At 48.2% G+C, this 26,392-nt stretch overlaps 1 protein-coding gene across 3 annotated transcripts in view; it reads left to right on the top strand.

The window, feature by feature from the left end:
* Positions 1-2,057: 2,057 nt before the first annotated feature.
* Positions 2,058-26,392, top strand: part of bard1 (BRCA1 associated RING domain 1) — a 317,511-nt gene continuing 293,176 nt past the window's right edge. Inside the window, exons 1-3 of one of the 3 annotated variants that reach the window (XM_072483151.1) lie at positions 2,058-2,356; positions 7,250-7,306; positions 11,317-11,465. In XM_072483151.1, coding sequence (XP_072339252.1) covers positions 2,244-2,356; positions 7,250-7,306; positions 11,317-11,465 — 319 coding nt within the window. In that variant the 5' untranslated portion in view covers positions 2,058-2,243. Of the gene's footprint in view, positions 2,357-2,383; positions 2,403-7,249; positions 7,307-11,316; positions 11,466-26,392 lie in introns of those variants that run through there. The other 2 variants (XM_072483157.1, XM_072483165.1) reach the window with 2 other exon arrangements.

A 26,392-nucleotide genomic window follows, 5' to 3' on the forward strand; every position in this document is an offset into this window, starting at 1 on the left:
AATGGAACATGATGCGAGTTAGGATGGGGGCAACAGAACTTTCCTCCATCTCTCTTACAGTACTGAGGTTCAATAGCCAGGGATTCTGTTCTGAGTATTTGATAGAACGCTCATTTCAAATTATTCAATAAAATGAATAAACCTCCCATGAAGCAAGGTAATTTATCTGAAACATTAATTCCACTTTTGCCTACACAGATGCTGCCTGCCCTGCAAAGTGTTTCCAGCTTTTACTGCTGTTACTTCAGATTTCCAGCCTCTGCAGCACTTTTCTCATGCACGTTCTGTTGCATTGGAGTGTTCCACATTGACCGGCAATGGGATCTTTTGGTCCTGCCACTGTCAACGGAGTTTCCTGTCTTTCGCCACCCTCTGCTGCCAGGGGAACCCGCAGCAGGGGCTCACCAATGGCTGGACCAGGCGATCCCGCTGGTGGTGGTGGGGGGGGGGGGGGGGGGGGGGGGGGGGGGGGGGGGGGGGGGGGGGGGGGGGGGGGGTGGGGGGGGAAGGCCAGAAAATCCAGCCCCATGTTTTCAAGTGATTCAAAGCTGAGTAACACACCAGAACATTTTGACGGGATGTAGTTCAAAGAGACCAATCAAATAGATACGTGAATGTCAGTGGATTTAACATTCCAACCATATTGTGAGGCATTTCTGGCTCAATGACCCTCTGACCAGTAGACTTTGAAAAATACTTCAATTTATCAAGCTAGTGTGCACCCATCAAAATATTTGGATTTTTGACATTTTAGTCAGTGAATTTTCCAGTTTTTGAAGTATGTGCTTTCTTTCCATACGTAAATATTTTATGATATTCTACTACTTCTAGTAGAGTAGGTCAGTGTTAAACAGAATGCATCCTACCAAGCTGGGAGGAACAGGTGTAATGTTGAATCATGTATGCTGTGGTAATCTATTATTAACAGAAGAATATGTTCAAAACTTCAATTCTTCACAGCCCGCTCCTTCGCTGCCTCACTTTCGATTCCTCATTCTCTTGGTTTCTGGTCACCTAGGACATTCAGTGGAATGTAGGTGAAATGTACTTGTGCACATCTTTTCTTCCCAGGGTAGCTGCTCCACGGATCTGCAAGAGGACTTCGGGCTTTATTTTTTGGGGGTGCCTAATTTCTCCTCACATAATAAATAGGATGGCTGGAGGGTGAAACCCCAATAATTTAGTGAAAATAACACTGCCTGACCTTGTGAGTCCCTCTGTTAAAGAAGAACTAATTTCAGAGGATTTTAAGGCAATTCACTATAATCATCACCAGAGCCCATTTACAGACTTTGCAGCACACTTGAAGAAACACAAAACACTTGCGGTGTCCCACCAAATATGAAAATCCCTAAAACAACGCTAAAGCAGATTAGTTGCTCAGTATGACATTGTTGGCTGTAATTGCAATAATATTTGAAACATTGAGCAGTTGCCACCAATGTCATGTCACATTGCACTGCCACATTTGGGGTGCTCCGAGGGCAGCTGGCCTATGATTTTTAGCTGGGGTGGGGCCTAAGGAAGATCTTGTGGTGGTGGGTGGCAGGCTTCCTTCTGAGTCAGAGGCTTCAGGTGAGAGTGACACCCTAGGAGCTGATGGAAGTATGTGTGTTCCTTTTGTGGCCAAACAGGTTGATTATCTACCTGGAAATCCTTCTTACATATGCCAATGACAGGCAGTGAGATTGGGAAATATTCCTGGTCAGCAGCTGTGTGATGGAAAAAACATTAGAGCCCCTACCACTGAGCCAAAGCTCCAAACTAAGACATGCACATAAAAATGCATGTTGCCATAGTGTATTAGAGGGCTCCCTAACTTTCCTCCAAAATCCCGCACCCAGCCACTCAACCTGCCGCCTGTCGAAACTAGTTCATTCACCTGACCGGAACCCTGGGCAACTAACTCCTCCTTCCTCCCCCAAAGGGACAGTGTGAAGCCATCTGCGCACGCACCGCCCACCCTGACCAGCCGTCAATCAATTCCAAGCCGCGCCCCCGACAACTCGTCCAACCCATTCGGTCGATACTGACAAACCCGCGTCACCGCCGCCTGTCAATCAAATCCATCCCGAGCCCCCTGGACGACCAGAGAGCAGCGAAGCCCTACCCTGGGTTGTCAATCATTGAAAGGCCCCGCCCCTGTGCGGTCAATCATGACCAGGCCACGCCCCTATGCTGTCAATTATGGCGAGACCACTCCCGCTCCAACTTTGATGTTTTGGCGCGAATGACAGTGGCCGATGGAGCGAGCCGCGATGTTGGGGCCGCAGCCTGAGTCTGGGCTGAGACAGGACTGGAGCCGTACAGCCGGGGCCTTGGCCGCGCTGGAGGTGATGCTGCAGTGCTCGGGCTGGTAACTGCCGATCTTATAGCGCTGGCGGTTAGAGAGCCGGGGAATGGTGAGGGGCAGGGTGGTTGTTATGGGAGGGAGGGTGTTGTGGGCGTAGGGGGGTGTCTGGGTGGGGGTAGGAGGGTGTGTCTGGGGGGGGGGTGGTAGGGGGGTGTGTCTGGGTGACGGTGATGTCTGGGTGGGGGTAGGAGGGTGTGTCTGGGGGGGGTGGTAGGAGGGTGTGTCTGGGGGTGGTGGTGGGGGGGTGATGTCGGGGTAGGGGGGTGATGTCGGGGTAGGGGGGTGTCTGGGTGGGGTGGTAGGGGGTGTGTCTGGGTGGGGGGGTAGGGGGTATGCCTGGGTGGGGGGGGTAGGGGGTGTGTGTCTGGGTTGGGGGGGGGTAGGGGGTGTGTGTCTGGGTGGGGGGTAGGGGGATTTCTGGGTGGGGGTGGTGTTGGGGTGTCGGGGTAGGGGGTGTCGGGGTTGGGTGAGGGGGTAGGGGAGGTGTCGGGGTGGGGGGGTAGGGGAAGTGTCGGGGTGGGGGGGTAGGGGAAGTGTCGGGGTGGGGGGTAGGGGGGGTGTCTGGGTGGGGGGGTGTCTGGATGGGGGGGTAGGGGGGTGTCTGGGTGGGGGTGGTGTTGGGTCTGGGTGGGGGGGTTAGGGGGGTGTCTGGGTGGGGGTGGTAGGGGGTATGCCTGGGTGGGATGGTAGGGGGTGTGTGTCTGGGTGGGGGGGTAGGGGGTGTGTGTCTGGGTGGGGGGGTAGGGGGTGTGTGTCTGGGTGGGGGGGGGGTAGGGGGTGTGTGTCTGGGTGGGGGGTAGGCGGTGTGTGTCTGGGTGGGGGGGTAGGGGGTGTGTGTCTGGGTGGGGGGGGTAGGGGGTGTGTGTCTGGGTGGGGGGGTAGGGTGTGTGTCTGGGTGGGGGGTAGGGGGTGTGTCTGGGTGGGGGTGGTGTCGGGGTGGGGGGGTAGGGCAGGTGTCGGGGTGGGGGGTAGGGGAGGTGTCGGGGGGGTGTCTGGGTGGGGGGGTAGGGGGTATGCCTGGGTGGGGGGGTAGGGAGTGTGCCTGGGTGGGTGGGGGGGTAGGGGGTATGCCTGGGTGGGGGGGTAGGGAGTGTGCCTGGGTGGGTGGGGGGGTAGGGGTGTGTGCCTGGGTGGGTGGGGGGGGTAGGGGTGTGTGTCTGGGTGGGGGGGGTAGGGTGTGTGTGTCTGGGTGGGGGGGGTAGGGGGTGTCTGGGTGGGATGGTGTCGGGATGGGGGGGTAGGGGAGGTGTCGGGGTGGGGGGGTAGGGGAGGTGTCGGGGTGGGGGGAAGGGGAGGTGTCGGGGTGGGGGGGGTTAGGGGAGGTGTCGGTGTAGGGAGGTGTCTGGGTGGGGGGGTGGTGTCTGGGTGGGGGGGGTGTCTGGGTGGGGGGGTAGGGGGATGACTGGGTGGGGGGGGTGTCTGGGTGGTAGGGGGGTGACTGGGTCGGGGTAGGGGGGGGTGTCGGGGTAGGGGGGGGTGTCAGGGTTGGGGGGGTGTCGGGGTAGGGGGGTTGTCGGGGTAGGAGTTGTCTGGTTGGGGGTAGGGGGTGTGTCTGGGTGGGGGGTGTAGGGGGTATGCCTGGGTAGGGGGGTAGGGGGTGTGCCTGGGTGGGTGGGGGGGTAGGGGGTGTGTGTCTGGGTGGGAGGGGTAGGGGGTGTGTGTCTGGGTAGGGGGGTGTCTGGTTAGGGGGGGTGTCTGGGCGGGGGGGGGTGTCTGGGTAGGGGGGTGTCTGGGTGGGGGGGCTAGGGGGGTGTCTGGGTGGGGGGGTAGGGGGGTGTCTGGGTGGGGGGGTACGGGGTGTGTCTGGGTTGGGGGGTGTAGGGGGTGTGTCTGGGTGGGGGGGTAGGGGGTGTGTGTCTGGGTGGGGGCGGTAGGGGGGTCTGGGTGACGGGGTAGGGTGGGTCTGGTTGGGGGGGGTAGGGGTTGTCTGGGTGGGGAGGTAGGGGGTGTCTGGGTGGGGTGTTTGGGGGGGTAGGGCGTGTGTGTCTGGATGGGGGGGTAGGGGGTGTCTGGGTGGGGGTAGGGGGTGTCTGGGTGGGGGTAGGGGGTGCCTGGGTGGGGAGGTAGGGGGTGCCTGAGTGGGGGGGTGGTAGGGGGTGACGGGGGTAGGGGTGTGTGTGTCTGGGTGGGGGTTTAGGAGGTGTGTGTCTGGGTGGGGGGTTAGGAGGTGTGTGTCTGGGTGGGGGGGTACGGGGTGACGGGGGTAGGGGGTTTCTGGGTGGGGGGTAGGGGGTGTCTGGGTGGGGGGGGTCAGGGTCGGGGAGGGTGTCTGGGTGGGGGGGTAGGGGGTGTGTGTCTGGGTGGGGGGTAGGAGGTGTGTGCTTGGGTGGGGGGGTAGGAGGTGTGTGTCTGGGTGGGGGGGTAGGGGGTGTCTGGGTGACGGGGGTAGGGGGTGTCTGGGTGACGGGGGTAGGGGGTGTCTGGGTGACGGGGGTAGGGGGTGTCTGGGTGACGGGGGTAGGGGGTGTCTGGGTGACGGGGGTAGGGGGTGTCTGGGTGACGGGGGTAGGGGGTGTCTGGGTGACGGGGGTAGGGGGTGTCTGGGTGGGGGCGGTAGGGGGTGTCTGGGTGGGGGTAGGGGGTGTCTGTGTGGGGGGGTTGGGGGTGTGTGGCTGGGGGGGGTTGTCTGGGTGGGGGTTGGGGGGTGTCTGGGTGGGGGGGGTGTCTGGGGGGAGGGTAGGAGGTTTGTCTGGATGGGGGGATAGGGGGGGGTGTCTGGGTGGGGTAGGGGGGTGTCTGGGTGGGGTAGGGGGGGTTGTTTTTTTAAAACTTTTGTATTTAACCCTGTTGGGTTGCTTTTTCATTTTGTTATTGATATTCTGTGAAAACCTTAATAAAAATTATTTTTAAAAAAGAAAGAAAATCATAATATAATTAAGTCAACTCTGTTTTATGAAAGGGAAATTATGTTTGACAAATCTCAGTGTTTTTTGAGGGTGTAACTTGCATTTGGATTATCAGAAGGCGTTTGGTAAGGGGCTGCACAATAAATAGGCTTGTGATACACGATCACAACCCATGGGATTTGGGGTAAATTAGCATGAATTTAAGATTGTTTAATGGACTAAATGCAGACCTAAATGGATCATATTCAGGGTGGCACGGTGTAACTTGTGAATTGTTACAAGGACTCAGTGTAATAATAATAATTGCTTATTGTCACAAGTAGGTTTGAATGAAGTTACTGTGAAAAGCCCCTAGTCGCCACATTTTTATGCAAGTTTGCTGACAATGCATAGCTAATTAGCAAAGTAAGCTGTGAGGAGTATGTTCAGAGGCTGCAAAGGAATACACTCAGGTTAAGTGAGTGGGCAGTAAAGCGCGAGATGGAATATAACGTGAGAAAATACCCACTTTTCGTATAAAAATGGAAAAGCAGAAGGTAGACGTCAATAGATATTGGTATTTAAAGGGGTTTGGGCGTCATTGTCGGAGTTACAAAGTTAACATGTGGGTGCAGCAAGAAGTTAGGAAGGCAGATGGCATGCCAGCCTTTATTATGAATGGGTTGTAGTATAATCATAAGCAAGTCTTGCTGCAATTTAATGGGGCTTTGGTCATGCCACACCTGATGCTGTGTGTACAGTTTTGGTCTCCTTAGCTGAGGAAAACTATACTTGCCTTTGAGGGGGCGGTATGAAGGTTCACTCCATTGATTTCTGGGGTGAGAGGGCTCTCCTATGAGGAAATTTGGAGTAGAGGTGGACCTACATACTGTTGAGATTAGAAGAATGAGAGATGTCTAATTGAAGTAAGCATATAGAATTCTTTGGGAGCTTGACAGGGTAGATGTGAGAGACCTGTGTCGCCTTGCCGAAGAGTCGAGAATTGGAAATTTCAGGATAAAGAATTGGCTATTTGGGATGAGCTGGGGTGAAAGTTGTTATTCGGAGGCTTTAGAATTTTCTACTCCAGAGAGCTATGAATGCGTAGCACATAGAACATACAGTGCAGAAGGAGACCATTCGGCCCATCGAGTCTGCACCGATCCTCTTAAGTCCTCACTTCCACCCTATCCCCACAATCCAATAACCCCATCTACCCTTTTTGGGCACTAAGGGCAATTTAGCATAGCAAAACCGGCACATCTTTGGACTGTGGGAGGAAACTGGAGCACCCGGAGGAAACCCACGCAGGCACGGGGAGAACGTGCAGACTCCTCACAGACAGTGACCCAGCGGGGAATCGAACCTGGGACCCTGGCGCTGTGAAGCCACAGTGCTAGCTACTTGTGATGCTGTGCTGATCAAAAGCAAAGTGGAGAATGTGAGCAGTACTTGAGTATATTCAAGGCAGATGTCATAGTATTTAGGGGCACGAAAGGAATCGAGAAATCTGGAAATAGAATGCTAAAGCTAAGTTAACGTAAGAGTTCAGCCATGATCTTACTGAATGTTGGGGCAGACCCGTGAGATTGTAAGGCCTACTCCTGTACAGATCCTTATGTCAAATTATCACTGCCAGAACAAGAACCCATATGATCTGCTCATTCACTTTCTATGTTTAGGGGCTTTCTGCGAGTACTGCAGCTTCTCTGCATGGGTTAATTTTTTTCCCCTAACAAATACCAAAAAAACTAAAGCATAAATCATTTAAAAAAAAAAAAAAAAAATTTAGAGTACCCAATTATTTTTTTCCAATTAAGGGGCAATTTAACGTGGTCAATCCACCTAAGCTGCACATTTTTTGGGTTGTGGGGGTGAGACCCACGCAGACATGGGGTGAATGTGCAAACTCCACACGGACAGTGACCCGGGCAAACATCCTTGTCCGGTTTTTATATGCATTTCCTGTGGTGTGTTTTCTGTTTTCGATAGCTGCACATGGAGAGCAGAGAATATGTTGTTTATTTTATGGTATGTGTCTTGATTATTCAGGAGTGTTTCTCTTTTTCAGTTGCAAACTCCTGCAGGAGCCTGTCTGTCTTGGAGGCTGTGAGCATATATTTTGCCGGTAAGAGCGTAGTGTAGGAGGGGTTGTCAAAATCTGACTACTGTCAAATAAAATTGCTGTTAAGGATGCTGTTATCTTGTAATTATTGTAATTGCGCGGGAGCTATTAGCAATGACATTTCAATGAGCTAAGCCATCCCACAAACAATGTATCAGGAAAAAGCTCTGTAACACTGGCGTGTCCAGTCACAAATGGTGGTGGACAATTTAGTAACTAACAGAAGGAGGCGACTCAATGAACATCCCCCATCCTTAGTGACGTCAGAGCCCAGGAAAAGAAAAGGCTGAAGCAGATGCAACCATCTTCAGCCAGAATTGCTGAGTGGATGATCCTTCTCAACCTGCTAGAGCCCCCAGGATCATTGATGCCAGCCTTCAGACAATTCACTTCATTCCGCATGACACCTGAGTTCAGAGAAGGCAAAGACTACCAGTGCTGATAATAGCTGGCTGTCGTTTTGAAGAATAATTTTCCAGAACTAACTGGGCCTCTGTCTAAGCTGTTCCTGTACATGGCTATCTGTCTGACAATTTGGAAAGTTGCTCAGTTATGTATCTCCTGTCCACCAGATGCTCGACAAATCCAATCTGGCCAATTGCTGCCTGAGACGTCTGCTCTCCAGCATCAGTGAAATTGGTGAAGGTGTCATCAAACAGCATTTACTCAGTAATAACCTGGCCGTCGAGGCTCAGTTTTTTAGGACCACTAATCTCTGGACCATGGTCCAAGCATTGACAAAAGGGCAGAATTCCAGAGGTGAGACAGACTGCTCTTGATATTAAGACAGCATTACTCCCAAGTGCGGCACGAAGGAGTACTGGCAAAATTGAATCAATGGAAACAAGGGGGGAAATTCTCCGGTGACTGGAGTTGTACCCAGAACAAAGCAAAATGGTTATTGGGGGCCTGTCATCTCAGCCCTGTAACATTGCCACAGGACTTCCTGGCTTCTTGACCGGTTCGGCGGCTGGGTGTGGTTGATGTTAAAAATGAATTGGGATCCTCTGATTATGTTGAGAATATATGATTCCTGCTGCCAACTTAGAGGACATGTCAACCAGTGAAATAGATTTATTTTTCTCTAAATACATCCATACTTGCAGTATTCAACTGGTGAAATATATTTTTGCAACAGTCTCCTCATTCCTTTGCCTAATCACCCATGTTATCTCCGTGTCTGCTGTATCTTGTAGCTAGCATGCTGCGCCAGGGCTCTGCAAGGAATAACATGATAGTGCCGTAATTAGTATATTACTAATAGTAATAATAGTACTAAGCCAGTCTTCAACCTTTTTTTGTGGGAAACCTCTATCAATATTGATCGAAATGTGAACCCTTGTGATTACCTGCACATATATACACAGCACTCAGATAGGCGATTTTCGCTGAGCAGGCGAAATACATAAACATTGGGTGGTAATCTCTTTAGCCAAAGGTAGAAGGAGGAGATGTATGCAAGGTAATTTATAATTTCCAGCGGCCTATATCACCAGTGGAGGAAACATGTAGTTGTTTTGAATGCTGTCCTCCTGAATTATTTTTCTGCTTTCCTTTTCAGATTTCCAATATTTTGCTCTTTAATTTTATGCCAGTTCTTGGCCAAAATCAACACGTTGGACCACAGTCTTTCAATCTATATATAAGGAAAATTACTGTTTACTGTTCAAGCCCTTGGTAAAATGGTGATGTTAGGAGATGTAACTGCTAAGTGCCCAGGCCTGTCTCAACAGAAGGCCAGAAGTTGAGAGCTAAGATGCAAGTTCCCGTGGCCCTGTATAATGGTTATCTAAAGTATTGTCAAAGTGCAGGCATCTTTGCCATTGTCAAAGTTTCTATGGTTGAAAAGAAGATGGACTTGCACTTCCACAGGCCCTTCATGCCCTCAAAACGTTATAAATATCTTTTCAGCCAATTAAGTACTTTTGATCTGCAGTCACTTGTACTGCAAAAATGATGCATTGATATTGATAAATGGCTTTGATTTTATGGAATTATCTGAGCTGTAACCATTTATTGTTTTTTCAGCATTGCTGGGGGGGGTGGGGAGCTGGAATAGGCTAAGCCCAGGGATAGCGGGATTGATTAACAGCTCTGTTTTGCGAAGAGAGGGTATCATTGATTGGCTGGAATCTTCTTTAACACTCACGATAATTGTAGCTGAAGAAAGATATTCAATGCATCTTAATGTGTCCATCCATAATGACCCTAAAGACCCTGTACAGCAATAGCCAATTGATTCTTGATTTTGTTTGTTTGCTCTGGGGATATGGGCAGCACTGTCAAAGCAGTAATTATTATTGCATGAAGGGTCAATCCCAGTGGGATCGTGTTGCATGCTGGTGACTTTGTTATTTCATGTATCAGAGAGAATAGAGTAATGTATATTTCACTATTTCCTGCTCATCTGTCTGGTATAAATGAAAACAGTTGTTTCAAAGGCTGGGCACTTGATAGGAATGATAATTCAGTCCACTGAGGTTAATCATGTAGTCAGTGTTTAGAGCTATTCTGCTTATGTATTGCTATTACCGAGATAGTGAGGAGAAAAATGTGCCCTTTGATTTGCAAGGACCCTGAGGTGAAGGGTCCAATGACACTGAATCCAAGAGATATTTAGCTTATAAACTCAAATGTAATGATCGGAATTGTGAAAACAAGTTATTCTTCATTCGGCTAACTAATCTTAAAGTGAAACATTGTAAATTACTGTGCCTACCTGATCAATTTGATATAACTACTTCAAATGTATCATACTGTATTGCCCAATAAAAGCACCAGGGTTCTGTAATGAGAACTTAGTATTGGTACTCACTCCCACATTCCCCTTTGTCTCAAACAAAAGAAAAATTATCTGATAATGCATCTCATTGCTATGCAGAAGATGGCCATCACTTTTCCCTCCAGTCACCGTATTTGGATATGATGTGAAACCCTTTGAGATGTTTCTGAGACTTGATAAAGTGCTATATAAATGCAAGTCTGTCTTAACATTATTATAATTGAACATAGTTTGTTTCTCATTTAAAACAGATTCCTACCTGTGTAGGCAGACATGCACATACACATTCATGAAAAAGTTGAGATGGGTTATTGTGCCCTCCGTAGATTCCTCAACAGTACCAGAAGGACGACGATTTGAAAAAGCCTATTTCTTAATTTAACCGTGATAATTTCATTGGGGATACATTTCTTTTTCTCCCTCTTTATCTCTGTCTCTCTCTTTCTTATGTAAAATGCATACTCTTGACATTTCCCTCCACTTTTTTCTAATTGTGATACTACACCTGTCCACTTACTACACTAAATATGGTCCACACTTTCCTCCCACTGATTGACCTGCTGAGTGTTTCCAGTATTGTCCCATCTTTTTTCTTAAGATTTCCAACATCTGCATTATTCTGTTATTTAATTTACTTCAGCATGTTTTCAATTTTGGGAGGGTTGCTGGATGGTACAGGGAAGAGGCCAGGTTGCTCTCACTTGGAATAAGAGGGTGATAATAAGGCTGATTGTCCCTTAGCAATTGCTGCCCCCACACCCAGGGGCTGCCAGCAGAGTAATAATGGGATAATATTGAGAATGATTTGCCTGCTCCCACGTTCACTTGGGGAAACAATGGGTGGTGTGATGAATTTAGGGAGAGGGAAGGAATGGTTCATTAACGTGGCCATATAATCCATAAAATCCCCATAATGCAGAAGGAGGTCATTCGGCTCATCGGGTCTTCACCAACCCTCTGAAAGAGCATGCGACCTAGCCCTCCCACGCTCTATCCCCTTTAACCCCGCACATTGATCATGACAAATTCACCTAACCTGCACAACTTTGGACTGGGAGGAAATCGGTGCTCCCTGAGCAACCCAACACAGACACTGGGAGAATGTGTAAACTCCACACATGCAGTCACCCAAGGCCAGAATTAAACCCGGTCTCTGAAAAATTGCAGATGATTTGAATATTTTGTGTGAAGTTGGTATGAACTGAAGTATGATTTTTTGTTTTTGTTTCAGAGTTTGTGTTGCTGATTCTTTTGGGAAGGGTTGTCCAATATGTCACAGTCCAGCCTGGGTGAAAGATCTGCAGCCAAACAGACAGCTACACAGCATGGTCAACCTGTGCAGCCAGCTTCGAGCTCTACTGGATGACAGAGGCTCTCCAGGTAAGGCTACAACTTGAGAATGGTGTTTGCCATTGACAGTTTGATACTGACTCATACAATGAAAGCAAAATACCCGGGATGCTGGAGTTCTGAAAATCTCAGCAGCATCTATGGAGAGTGAAACCAAGTTAATCTTTCGAGTCCGCTGTGACTCTGTCCATTCCAAAGAATAGTTGCATTGGAGCCTATGTTAACTCTCTTTTTCACTCCAGAGATGCTGCTGGATTTTTCCAGTTCTTGCTGAAAATGACTTCTGTTCAGGTTGAAGGGAAATTATTGATTCTGCTACTTTGAAAAGTTTCCTTTTGCCTGTGTTGACTGAATTTGTCTCACTTGAGTTATTTTCTCCTCAAATAACTTGAATATAAGTTAAATAAGCTCAGCAAAGTTGAAATACTCTGAAAGTAATCTGTTGACGTCCTTTCCTAATGCTTTAGTGAGTGTATCTAGAATTTCCCAGCGTTTGTGTCTCCATGCTGCAGTGTGTGTTGTATGAATTTGTTTTAACTCCGTTACTCGACAGTAAATCAGGTGAGATCAAACAGGAGTTTAAACTTTTCAAACAAATGCTTTTATTTTAAAAAAAAGTATTTTATTACAGACATGTATCAAAACAGGTTACAGCCAATAAACACCCCGGGAAACATAGTTCCCAACAATCGACTATACAGCCTGTACAGATTCCCCCTCCCCCACACGATGACCAGCCCCTCAAACACGGTCACAAACATCCCCCACCTTCCCTCAAACCCCCCTGAAGAGCCCCTTAACTCATACTTTATCTTCTATAATCGCAGGAAGTCGTACAGGTCCCCCAACTAAGCCGCTACCCCCGGTGGCGATGCCGACCACCACTCCAGCAAAATTCGCCGTTGTGCAATCAGAGAGGCGAAGGCCATGACATCGGCCTTCCTCCTCCCCATGACCTCCAGCTTCTCTGAAACCCCCAATATCGCCACCAAAGGGTCCGGGTCCACCACTTCCACTATCCAGGCTAAGACCATGAACACATGCGCCCAGAATCTTCCCAATTTTTCGCAACCCCAAAACATGTGCGCGTGATTCGCTGGCCCCTGCTCACACCTCTCAGACTCATCTGCTACCCCCTGAAAGAACCCACTCATTCTCGCCCGAGTCATATACCCTGTGCACTACCTTAAACTGTGTCAGGCTCATCCTTGCACATGAGGAGGTCCCGTTTACCCTACGCAGTGCCTCACTCTATACTCTCCAATTGATCTCCGCTCCCAACTCTGCTTCCCATTTCTCCTTCACCTTCACCACCCGCTCACCTCCCTCCTCCCCCAGCCACTTGTGTATATCCCCAATTTACCCTTCCCTTCCACATCCTGAAGCAGCAGTTGCTCCAGCAGGGTGCATCCCGGCAACCGAGGGAACCCCCTCCAGATCTTTCGCGCAGAGCCCCTAACCTGCAAATACCTTAACTCACTCCCCCTAGGCAGCTCTACCCTCTCCCTTGGCTCCTCCAGACTGGCGAACCCTTCCTCCAAATACAGATCCCTCACCTTGACTAGCCCCACTTCCCTCCACCTCCTGTATACATTATGTATCCCCCCCCGGCTCAAACTCATGATTCTCGCACAGTGTCGTTAGCACCGACATCCCTTCCACCCTAAAATGCCTTCTCAACTGATTCCATATCTTCACTGTGGACTGCACCACTGGGCTCCTTGAATACCTACTCTGAGCCATTGGCAACGCTGCAATTACCATAGGCCTCAAACTAGACCCCTTACAAGATTCCTCCTCCATCCTAACCCACTCAACCCGTTCTCCTTCCCACCACCGCCGCATTTTGTCCACATTCGCCGCCCAATAATGAAGCAAGTTCGGCAGGGCCAACCAAACAAATGCTTTTATTAACAACCCAGATTTACATATAGTGATGCAGCCAGTGGTTAGCACTGTTGCTTCACAGCCAGGAACCTGGGTTCGTTTGCCGGCTTTGTTCACTGTGCGGAATCTGCACGTTCTCCCTTTGTCTGCGTGGGTTTCCTCCGGGTGCTCCGGTTTCCTCCCAAAAGACGTGCTTGTTAGGTGAATTGGACATTCTGAATTCTCTCTGTACCGGAACAGGTGCCGTAGTGTGGCGACTCGGGGATGTTCACAGTAATTCCATTGCAGTGTTAATGTAAGCCTACTTGTGACACTAATGAAGATTATTAAGCCAACCTTTAGATCATAAGTAGAGAGTTTGAAACTCTGAATTGCTGATTGTTCTGCTTCATAAACACGCAAAGGTTAATCCTCCGTGCGTGATAACTTAATAATCCACTGTCATTTTGTGTTGTGTTCTTCAGGTCTATCTTGTGGACAGACTTGCGGACTTTTCTTGAATCTATACTGTTCTTGAACCTATCAGTAACTTTCTATTCCCTTTCCTATGGGTACACAGACTGATGCTAACAGGCAGCACATGTGGGTACCACAGTTCCTGAAAGCCTCCTTTACTGTAGCCATCTGGTCAGTTTATGTAACTCTTTGAGAGTTTTGTTAACCTTCCCTGTATGCACTCTTGAACAGTTGATTTAACAGCCTTCTCCACCAACTGCCCTTTTTTTATCAGTTAATTTAGCTAAAGTGCAAGAATCCTTCAATGTGTATGTGTACATACCAGTGAGTGTCATCAGTTGTAGGTTTAGGCAACTTTATAATCGACAGGAATAATTCTTACAGAGGGAGTTTTCCAACGAGAATGGATTTTGAAATACTCACGTACACGTATAAATGTTCAATTTAGTTCAAGAATTAGATTAGAAAGCAGAGAATTTTCAATCTTTTCATTCATTGCTTACGTATTATTAAATAATTTCCTGATGTGTGGTGTTCAATTTGAATTGTTTCTTTCCATCCATTTTCCAAAGTAGAGATTGGGTCAACATAAGAATATGACTACAAGTAATAGCATAGTAGACCATATGACCTTCCCAGTCTGCTCCTCCATTCAATACCATCATGGCTGATCTTGGGCTTCAACTCCAGTTTTACATACAGTATCCTGTACAATTGCAACAAAACTTCTTTATTCCTGTACTCCAATCCCCTTACAGTAAAGCCCAACATCCATTTGCCTTCCTAATTGCTTGATATATCTGCAATCCTTGTGCAAGCACACCCAAGTCTCTTTGAATAGCAACACTTATAAGTTTCACACCTGTGATGAATGTAGGAAATTGCGAGATATTATATTTTATATTTATTGCAGTAATGTTATGAATAACCCTGGTTTAAGATATATACAGGCAGTATGTGTTCTAAAGCTGTGAGTAGGGGGTTGTAAAAGTGAGGTAATCATTGATTTTAACCATTTAATTTATCGATAGATGTCCAATGGAATCTTGTTTTGATTTTGGAGGATCCTGGGGTGTAGATAATTTACGAGGGATGGTATTAATCCTGGATAAACAGGACATCGTGGGACATATTGGTGAGAGGAGACTGAAGAATACCATATGATGTAATTAATGGGTGGAGCCAGGTCTGCTGTAGCTTGAAATTTGCTAAAGGATTTTAGTTTGATATATTAGACGTTTAGCTGCTGTTGTATAAAGAGTCCTACTCCTTTCCACAAACACCTTTATTTTGCTTTAACAGACTTTGCACAAAACTCTATCATCACATCACCTGACACAAAGGCCACCTGAAGCCTCTTTACATATCAGTGTCAATTATTGGATACTTAACATAAATGAGACAACTAATTGGAATGTCTCTTAACCCATTACTTAACATGATAAGACAGGTCTTCAGCTGGCTCTTGAAAGGTTCTCTCCAAGGTCTTTACACAGAGAAAAGCAAGTAAACCTGATTGTTAACTTTGTTTATAAGTGGCCTTTGAACTATATTGGTTTGCTTAATTGGAATATATAGTGATAGGTGTAGGGAGTAAGTTAAAGTTTTTCCTTTTATTTAAGAAGTATTTTAATTGATAACTAGAGCTGTTATTTTGTTCAGTAAGAAGCCTTACAACACCAGGTTAAAGACCAACAGGTTTGTTTCAAATCATTATCTTTCGGAGCACTGCTCCTTCCTCAGGTGAATGGAGAAGTAGGTTCCAGAAACATTTATATAGACAAAGTCAAAGATGCAACACGATACTTTGAATGCGAACATTTGCAGGTAATTAAGTCTTTACAGAGCCAGAGAGAGGGGTACCCCCGTGCATCCTGGGAAAGTAAGTGATACAAATACCTTTTCACTTGTGGGGGGAAAACTGAAGTGAAATCACAGTAAAACTTTGACCTGATTGGCTGGTAGGAAATCTGTTAAATTTGGAGAAAAAAACCCCATTGAGAATGTAACTAAATCTAATTGATTAAGTAGATAGTGGAGTAACTAAACCTGAGGGAAGAGATTAGTATTTAGCATTTAATTGTACAATAAAAATCTAGCATCAGGGTCACATAGTTAATTGTAATTCAATCTAACAATAATTCAGGTGTTTATTTTAAATTAATTAACTAGTGCTTAAATGTCACTCAGCAGGGTGCAGTGCTCCAACTGTGATATCTATCCCCCTCATTCTGCTGTCTCCTGTCACACTTGCATCCTTCTTCGCTCCCTCCACTTGAATGCCATTCTTCACTATGATGCCTTAGCCAGTCCACTCATCCACCTGCCCTTCTCATCCATACAATTAACAAGCAACTCGTACCTGTTCAACAAAGTCAGGGCCTGAGGTTTCTCCATCACTACATGCTGTTTTCCCATCCTTGCCTGACTTGCAGTCACATGCACCTGTCCCTGACCATTGACCAAACGTAAAGTTTTGCTTAACTATGGGGTGTGACTGCCTCCTGGAACAAAGTACCCAGGGAACTCTCCCTCCTCCCTAATGTCCTCCCTAATTTCCTGCAATGTCGGCAACTCGGACTCCAGCTCAACATGTCTGAGCCCGGGTTGTCTATACTGCAGACACTTTCTGCAGATATGGTTGTCTGGGATCGCAGTGTATTCCATGGATTCCCACATGCTATACTCATGGCACACTACCAACCTTGCCATTTATGTCCAGCCTTACTTATTCATTAAGATCCCAGACTATCTTTGGACTGTGGAAGGAAACCGGAGCACCTGGAGGAAGTCCAAGCAGCCAGGGGGAGAACGTGTAAACTCCACACAGACTGCACCCCAAGGTCTGAGCCGAACCCGGGTCCCTGGCGCTGTGAGGCAGCAGTGCTAACCACTTCAACTGTAAAATATTATATATTAGTAACATGTTTGTGGAGGTGGGGGCCTGCGGTTAGACCTCTAACAGAGAGTGACACTTGAACTATTTATCACCGTTACCTTAGTTTTTGGATGTGTTGCGTCAGAACACTCCAATCTTTCTGTTCAATTGGGGACTGGCTCAATTCTGCTTTGTGGCATTTGCTTTTTTAAAAATGTTTCGCTGGTTATAGGTGTCATGTTGGACAGTGATAAATGGCAGGCTCCAATAGTCTAATTATGTGGCTCGAGCTGATGGGTGCTTGTGTGAAATGATGTGACCTGCAGACCACAAGGTTTCATTTCACTGCATGTTACAAGAAAACAAAAGACCCTGAGTCTCTATATGGATTATGTACATTTCCTGTATCTGAGCAAACATTTCCCGCTTCGCTGTTCCTTCCAGTCTCGGAATATAATAATAACCTTTATTATTGTCACAAGTAGGCTTACATTAATCCCACTGCAATGAGGTTACTGTGAAAAGCCCCTAGTCGCCACACCCCGGCACCTGTTCGAGTACACAGAGGGAGAATTCAGAATGTTCAATCCACCTAACAGCACATCTTTCAGGATTTGTGGGAGGAAACCACCCGGAGGAAACCCACGCAGACACGGAGAACATGCAGACTCCGCACTGACAGTGACCCAAGCTGCGAATCGAACCTGGGACCCTGGCGCTGTGAAGCAACTGTGCTAACCACCTTGCTACAGTGCCACCTAAATTTTGTAAGTTTGTGTTTGATACTGACTTTCTAAGGGAGTCAGGAATGGTGGCAGTAAGCCTCAAAGTGGGTGATCCCAACATCAGCGATTCATTTAGTTTCAATTTTGTGGAATCGCTCTCCTGACACCCAACCAACCCCAGGCAATGGGATAAACTGTCTGAGCTCAGACTAGGCTGTGTGCAACCTTGGTGTCATATTTGTCCCCAAGATGGGTTTCTGACTTCCCGTGCTGTGAATAAGATGGCTTATTTCCACGTCCATAACATTGCCTGATTTTGCCTCTGCCTTAGCTCATCTGCTGGTGAAACCATCGCTCCTGCTTTTGTTACCTTTAGACTTGACCATTCCAGCTCACTCCTGGCTGGTCTCCCACATTCCACCCTTTGTAAACTTTGAGGTCATCTAAAACTCAGCTGCAGCATCTTTATTCACAAGTCCGCTCACCTATCATCCTTGTGCCCGCTGACCTTCACTGGCTCCAGTTCAGGTAATGTCTTGATTTATTAAAAAATTCTTAACCTTGTTTTCAAATCCAGCCCATTCCTAGATGGATAATCTCCTGCAGTCCCACAACCCTCCGAGACGTCCACGCTCCACTAATTCCTACCTGTTAAGAGCATCTCAATTTTGATTGCCTTGGCCCTGAGCTCTGGGATTTCCTCCCTAATGATATTGGCCCTTCTCTTTAAGACCCTCCTTAAAACATAACGCTTTGGCCAAGTTTTGACCATTTGCACTCATTTTCACTATGTGGCTTGTCGTCTGACTTTGCTCTCTAAGGCTCAGATGAAGTGCTTTGGAATGTTTTATTGCACGAAAAGCGCTATATAAAGATGGTGGTGTTTTGTCACTGCTGATCCCACCTGATTGTGAGGAGGGGCTACGCCTGACGAATGTGCAGGAATAGAATTCATTCTATAAAGTTCTGTGAAACTTCCACGTTGAGTGACACACGGGTAAAGTTTGAATGCATTTATGTTGTTAGATTTATTAACTCAGCTCTTTAATTAGAATTGCTCCCCAGCCCCCAACTATGATACCTATAGATGTTGAAATAAAACATTAATAACAATCAATAGAAAAAAAAGGAAGCTAATATTAAATAATACATACTTCTTGGTAATGGTCTGATTTTTTTTTTTTAATTGAAAAGAAAGGATATTAGAGGCACCAGTTAGTTCACTCCTCTTGTCGACAGTATTTTCCATCATATGTTTTCCGCTCCAAAAATCTTGGAAAATGCTACATTTCAATATGTGAACTGAGAATTTTCAGTGCCACAAGAAAACCATTGCACCCAACAAGTTTCTCCCCATTTGGCCTGAGTAAACACCACCTACCAACATTTTCACCATGCTCTTCAATTGCTTCTCTCAGTAAGAATTGGATCTGACCACTTCCGGTGGCGGGGATTGCTACGTGTGTTGGTGGGGCGGGGGGGTGTCACAAGCCTTCGACGGGTATGTATCCTGCAACCCGGAATAGGGAAGTCTCATAAGGGGGGAAATAATTGCTTAGGGCACCTCGGGACAGGAAGGAGAGGAGGGCTAGGCAGCAGTGGGTCGACTCCATATTGGAGGTGGACAGGCGGTACTCCACGGCCCTGACCGTGTAACTACTGGCAGAGAGAAAAACATTACACATGGTATTTGACCTGCTCCACTGGGAAAGCAGTGCACCAACTACGCCAGGCACGGGGGACCTTTTATGAGCATGGAGTCAAGGCAAGCTACCTATTGGCACACCAGCTGAGAAAGCAGGCTGCCACAAGGGAAATAGCACAGAAAAAGGACAGGAGAGGCAAGCTAGTCACAGCGCCGCACAAGATCAATGAGGCCTTTATGACTTTGTTGCTCTTTCTAGCTTTAGTCTATTTGGTCTGTTTAGGTCACCTTTTCTCATGAGTCGCCAGGTATCTTTATGATACCGCCACGTGGTTCAAGTTCAGGTTATGATTAATAACACAGCACACCGCTTAGTAAGGATTAAAACAACGGTCATTTATTATATACAACAAGCAATATTAATACCCTAATACTACTTTCTATATAACAAACCTATCACTACTGGCCAATACTTAACTTAGGAAGAGCCCACCAGGTCAGGGAAACGAATGGCTTGTCCAATCAAATCTGGCCCGCGGGATTCAAAAGGCTGCTACAGGTTGGTGGCTAGGTGTCTCTACCGAACAGCGATCGGATTCAAACTTACGATACACGGTGGCTGGTCTTGCGAAGGTCTCGGGCAGGCAAAGATGAGAGAGAGCGAGATCTGAACTTGGACCTTTACTTTTATAGGGCCCAGGGGCTTCCCGCCTCCCGTGCGGCCCTTGACCCTGAGTCCCAAATGATTGCATTCTGTCCCCAGTCTCTGGGGTCGATGTGTCCAATGGTGAGGCGATTCCTCGATCGGGGGGTGGTCGCTCAACTGTCTTTGTTTCGGCCACTGCAGGTGCCGACTGGTCTGGCCCGGTATTCAATTGCTAATATGTTGCAATTGTTCCCGGGGATAGCCGATTTAGTTGTGGATGTCTGAGTAGATTAGGTGTAAACAGTCCTGAATGCAACTGCGGATACCTGGGTTGATGAGCTGTTGATAGCCCTGAGTATCGATCTGGGCTACGTTCCCCGAGCTGAATATGCAAACCTGTCTGCAGCTGCCTGCTTGTGTCTTTTTGGCTGCTTTTCCCAGCAGTCTTTCGGGTTAGCCATTTTAAACTGGGTTTTGGCCAGATTAATCGGAACGCAGCCATTTTACATGGCTACAACTTCCTACCAAGCGCTGTATACCTACAAGCCCCCCGGAGGGGGACTTGAGGATGAGACCGTTCCTCGACGGACTGGAGATATCAGTTGTGGGGGGAGTAAAAGAAACAGGGACAGGGAACACCACTAGAACTGGGTGAAGTAATGGAGAGTATCAACTCCATGCTGTCGGGGAATGCACCTAGGCCGGATGGATTCCTGGTGGACTTCCATAAAATATTTGCGACAGCATGGCCCTGCACCTACGGAAGATGCTCAACGACTTGCTATCGAGAGGGACCCTGCCACTCACGTTGGCACAGGCCTCGATATCACTGATTCCTAAAAAAGACAAAAGATCGAACTGAGTGCGGATCATATAGACCCATCTCGCTCCTAAACACTTAACGCAAAGGTTCTGGCGAAGGCCCTTGCGAGACGACTGGAGAAATTAAAAAATATATATAAATTTAGAGTACCCAATTCATTTTTTCCAATTAAGGGGCTAAAGCGTGGCCAATCCACCTACCCTGCACATCTTTGGGTTGTGGGGGCGAAACCCACGTAAACACAGGGAGAATGTACAAACTTCACACAGACAGTGACCCAGTGCCAGGATGGAACCTGGGATCTCGGCCTCGTGAGGCAGCAGTGCTAACCACTGCGTCACCGTGCTGCCCTGAGACTGGAGATTTGTGTGCTAGATGTGGTCGTGGAGGATCAGAAAGGCTTTGTCAAGGGCAGGCAACTAATGGCGAACATCAGGCATGTGCTGAACATGATCATGACCCCACCTAGCACAGAGACACCAGAAGTGATCACGTCCCTGGACGTAGAGAAGCCAAAGTCGAATGGAGAGACCTCATGGAGGTACTGGAACAGTTTGGGTTTGGGCCAGGGTTCACCTCATGGCTGAAAATATTGTACAGCACTCCCATAGTGAGCGTCCGAACAAACTCCAGCTCTGAATACTTCTGGCTGCACAGAGGCTCGAGGTAGGGATGCCCTTCATCTCCTCTACTATTTGCCCTGGCAATCAAGCCACTGGCTATTGCTTTCAGGTCGGCGAAGGGGTGGAGAGGCATCCAAAAGGGAGATAAGGAGCACAGAGTCTCACTCTATGCGGATGACCTGCTTCTCTACGCCTCGAACCCCCAGCCAGCATGGAAGGAATAATGGAATTCCTAACGGAATTCAAAACCTTTTCAGGTTACAAACTTAACCTGAACCCGCGGATAGTGTGGTTGGTTTGGGGGGGGGCGGGGGGGGGGGAGGAGGGAGGGAGAGAGAGAGGAGGAATCAAAGCTGCGGAAGCTGCCGTTCATGCTGGCCGAAGCCAAATCCTGATATCTCAGGATCCAAATGGCCCATGACTGGACTGGAACCTGTCGAGTCTAGTGGAAGGGTAAAGAGAGGTGGGACTTGTAGGGGGGGGGGGTCCAAAATGGAGGAGAATTCCTGCACGGGGACAGATATCTGAGCAATGGCCAGGGCCCCACTCCAATTCCCCCCAGCCAGATACTCAAGAAGTCTAGTGATAGTGGCCACACTGAAAACTTGGAACCAACTGTGACACCACTTTGGCCTGATTGCAATGTTCACCATGGCCCCCATCTGCAAGAACCATGGGTGGGATTCTCCGGTGTCCGACGCCAAAAACGCGTTTGACGATCGGAGACTCCCGGTTTGCGACGAAATCGGAGACTGCGGCGCTTTTGCGATGATCCACCCCCTCCAAAGCAGCATACTCTAGGAGCACGCCATAAGGACAGCTTCAGGACGTTACCTGAGGCCCTCCCCCACACTTGTTGGGGCTGGATAGCCTTTTTTTGAGGCGATGTCCATGGTTGTGGGGGTGAGGGTGGAGCCATGCTCTCTAATAGCGGTTTTCGGAGTTTCGCAGCAGCCAGAGCTCTTTATGGTGGGAGGGGCAGGCACCTTTGCCGTTGCTTCCCGTATCTCCCACCGAAGACTACTGCTCGGCTGGCCATCAGCAGCACCACCCAAGGCCACCCGACTTGGCAGGTTGGTTGCCCGACTTGGCAGAGTTTTTCAAATTAAGAAATGAAATACGCCATTTGGGGATTGTAGGAAGCCTTCCACAGCACGCGGAGGCTACTCACCAGCCTGTTCCAAGACCTGTTTGTGACCAGCAACCAATAAGCGAGGGGAAGGGAAGGAGGACTGAACCAGACAATGGAGGGAGATGGGGAGGGGGGGGGGGGCGTTGGTGGGAAGGATAGGGATGGAGGGAAGGGGAGGGGGAATAAGAGGGCAGTGAAGATGCCAAGGCGAACACTAGGGCAAGCAGGACAGGGGAGCCAGAAGGGACAATGGGCGAAGGCACTGTGAGCGAACACAATGGCCACAGCAGCAAACCTGAAGCTCTCACACCGACGACAAACATTCCCCCACCCCAGTGCGGTTGTGACAACCAACCCCTGGGGGCTCACAAACAGGGGCCCCCATTCCTGTACATGGGTCCATTTGCGTGAATGTAAAAAGGTCTGTTAGTTCCTCATTATTTTCATTTGTATACCCATTTTGTGGATGTTCATTCTTCGTTGTTTTTACTATTGTGCGTTATCCATGACAAATGTTATTGTAAATAATTGTAAAACCAATAAAAACATTAAAGAAAAAGAATTGGGTCTGATCGTCATTTAGCCCATTTGTACTGCTCTGAGTTGGGTATTTATTGTAACTCTTCAGCTTAATTGGTGGTGAGAATCAATCGAGGCTTATTATTGTTAACTAATTGGTTTTTATTAACACTAAGACAGAAAGTTGACAAATCCATACTATCTTTTAAAATCAGTAGTCCGACTGGAAAGTCTGCTTTGGGAGACTGAGGGCTGAATTTTCCTTCTGGTGGCAGGAACAAGAAACGTGGACCAGTTTCCTGCATGGCCCAATCCAGGCCCACCCACTGCTATTTTTAAAGGAATGGCCAAGTAAGGGTCAGAGAGTGGGCACTAATAGGGGACTAATCTGGCACTTGCAGATTGGCTTTCTGCCTCGCCAAGCTAGAAACCGCTGATCTGAAGATGAGAGAGGGAGCCAGGTTAATCTTGTACTGAGGGACCCCGGCCCCGTTTCTTACTCTCCCTGCCCATTGCTCACTCTCCCCGCCCTGCCACAATCCCCCCCCCCCCCCCCAAGCTTTCTCCGGTTCCCCCCCTCGATCTCGCCCTACCATCCTTAAAATAAGTTAATGCTACAGCATCTGATAACTACACGAGTTCCTCACAGACTCTCGATAACCTTCAAGACAGCCTTCTGAGTGAGGTATTTCCACTGTGACGGACTCTCTCGGCACTTCCGTTGCACAGCCCATTTAACACTTTTGTCAAATTAACACTTTCACCCATACCCAGCTGCTTTAGCCGATAATTAAATTTGGTTAGCAGCCAATTCTTTTAGTTTCCAGAGAAGCGTTTTCCATTTTACATCTTGGCACTTTATTATACTTTGATGGGAAGTTCTGCTTGACTTAATTTTTTGCTCTAATACCCAACTCTATCACTTGTGACCACTGCTATTTGACTGTTCTGCTGTAGTGAAGAATTAACCCTGATCAATTTTGGTCTGGCCCCTCAATCTTGCAAACTTCAATTTGATGTCTTCAAAATCAATTTCCAAAACCCAAATTGTTAAATGTTTCCTGTAAGAAGTACAGTTGATGTTCTATGATGTGCTGTGTTTTTTTAAAAATGTGGCGTGTATTTCGAATAGTTTCCACACATCCCTGCATGAAATGTAATTCACACTTTTTAAAAAAATGTATTTTATTTCAAACATATTCAAAAATACAAAAACATAAATAATCTGGGGAACATTCTCCCCAACTCCCAATTTTATAGTCTATACAAGATTTTCCCCTTCTTCACCAACCCCGCCCAACGACAAACAATTCCTCAAACATGGTTGTGAACAATCCCCACAGTGTCTCAAAGCCCTCCGCTGAACCCCTCAATTCAAACTTAATCTTCTCCAACTGGAGGAAGTCGTACAGGTCCCCTAGCCAGGCCGCCACCCCGGGCGGCATTGTTGACCGCCATTCCAGCAACATTCTTTGCCGGGCAACCAGAGAGACGAAAGTCATGACATTGGCCTTCCTCCCCTCCATCAGCCCTGGCACTTCCGATACCCCAGAAATCACCATCATAGGGTCCAGCCCGACCTCTACCCCCACAATCTTTGCTAGCGTTCCGAACACCCTCTCCCAATATCTCTCCAGCTTCTCACAATCCCAGAACATATGCGCATGGTTTGCTGGTCCTTGCCCACACTTCTCACACTTGTGTGCCACCCCCTGGAAGAACCCACTCATTCTCGCCTGAGTCATGTGTACCACCTTAAATTGTATCAAACTCATTCTCGCAAACGAGGAGGTCGAATTCACCCTGCACAGCGCTTCACTCCATGCTCCCTAACCTGTCTTTCCACCCCCTCCCCCCCCCCCCCCCCAACCTCCAACTCCTCCTCCCATTTCTCCTTGATCCTTGCCACTTGGGCGACCCCCCTGCTCCCCCAGCCACCCATTTGTGTCCCCAATCCTATCTGCCCCTTCCACATCCGGAAGCAGCAACCATTCCAATAGGGCATACTTCGACAGCCTGGGAAACCCTGTCCACACCTTCCATGCAAAGTCCCTCACTTGTATATACCTAAATTGACTTTCCTTTGGGAGCTCTACCCTCTCCCTCAGCTCTTCCAGACTTGTGAACCTCTCCTGCAAATATAAATCCCTCACCCTCACCAGCCCCACCTCTCTCCACCTCCTGTACATGCCATCTGTCTCCCCCGGCTTGAACCTGTGGTTCTCACACAACATCGTTAACACTGACATCCCATCCACCCTAAAATCTCTCAGCTGGTTCTACATCTTTATTGTGGACTGTACAACGGGCTCTCAGTATGCTTCCTCGGTGCCAGCGGTAGCGCTGTCGTAACTTTGGCCCTCAGGCTGGACCCCCTACAGGACACTTCCTCCATTCTTTTTTAAAATAAATTTAGAGTACCCAATTCATTTTTTTCCAATTAAGGAGTAATTTAGCACGGCCAATCCACCTACCCTGTACATCTTTGGGTTGTGGGGGTGAAACCCATGCAGACACTGGGAGAATGTGCAAACTCCACGCAGACCGTGACCCAGAGCCGGGATCGAATCTGGGACCTCGGCGCCGTGATGCAGCAATGCTACTCTTCCTCCATCCTGACCCGTTCTAACTCCTCTTCTTCCCACCACCACCTCACATTCGCTGCCCAGTAGTAGTGCAGCAGGTTAGGTAATGCCAACCCCCCCCCCCGTTCTGCTTCTACCTCTGTAGCAGGGCCCTCTTTACCCTGGGCACCTTCCTCGCCCATATAAACTCCGAAATCACTGTGTCCAGCTTCCGGAAAAAGGCCGTCAGAGCATAGAACGGGAGTGTCTGGAATACGAATAGGAATCTTGGCAGGACATTCATTTTCACCACTTGTATCTTCCTCATCAGGTGCAGTGTATCCCACCTCCTGAAGTCCTCCTTTATCTCCTCCACCAACTTTGTTGAAGTTCCATTTGTGAAATGTCACTCACTCCCCCGTCACCTGGATCCCCAGATATCTAAACCTACCCCTGGCTACCCAAAATGGCAACACCCCTAAATTAGCTCCCCGACCCGCCTCGTTCACCGAAAACACCTCGCTTTTCCCCACGTTCAACTTATAACCCGAGAAAGCCCCGAGCCTCTAATAAGCCCATAATTCTCCCCACATTCGTCCGCATACAGCTACACCCGGTGCTTCCTACTTCCCCTCATAATCCCTGTCACTTTGCTGACCCCCTAAGGGCCTTCACCCAGGGCTTTATCGCTAGCGCAAACAACAGCGGCGACAGCCGTAAGCTCATCTTGTTGGTCTGTACACTCACCACCGGAGCCACGTACAGCAGACGTATCCATGCCACAAACTTTAGCCCGAACCCAAACCTTCCCAGAACCCCGAACAGGTACCGCCACTCCACCCGGTCAAAAGTTTTCCCCAACTCCATGAGCACCGCTACCTCCGGTACCCCTCCTCTCGATGGGGTCATGATCACATTCAATAGCTGCCTTATATTACTTGAGAGTTGCCTACTCTTCACGAAGCCTGTTTTATCCTCTGCAACCACCCCTGAAATGCATCCTTCCATCCTCCCCACCACTAACTTAGCCAACACTTTCACATCTGTATCCAACAGTGA

Source organism: Scyliorhinus torazame, chromosome 2 (genome assembly GCF_047496885.1).
Source record: "Scyliorhinus torazame isolate Kashiwa2021f chromosome 2, sScyTor2.1, whole genome shotgun sequence".
NCBI lineage: Eukaryota > Metazoa > Chordata > Chondrichthyes > Carcharhiniformes > Scyliorhinidae > Scyliorhinus > Scyliorhinus torazame.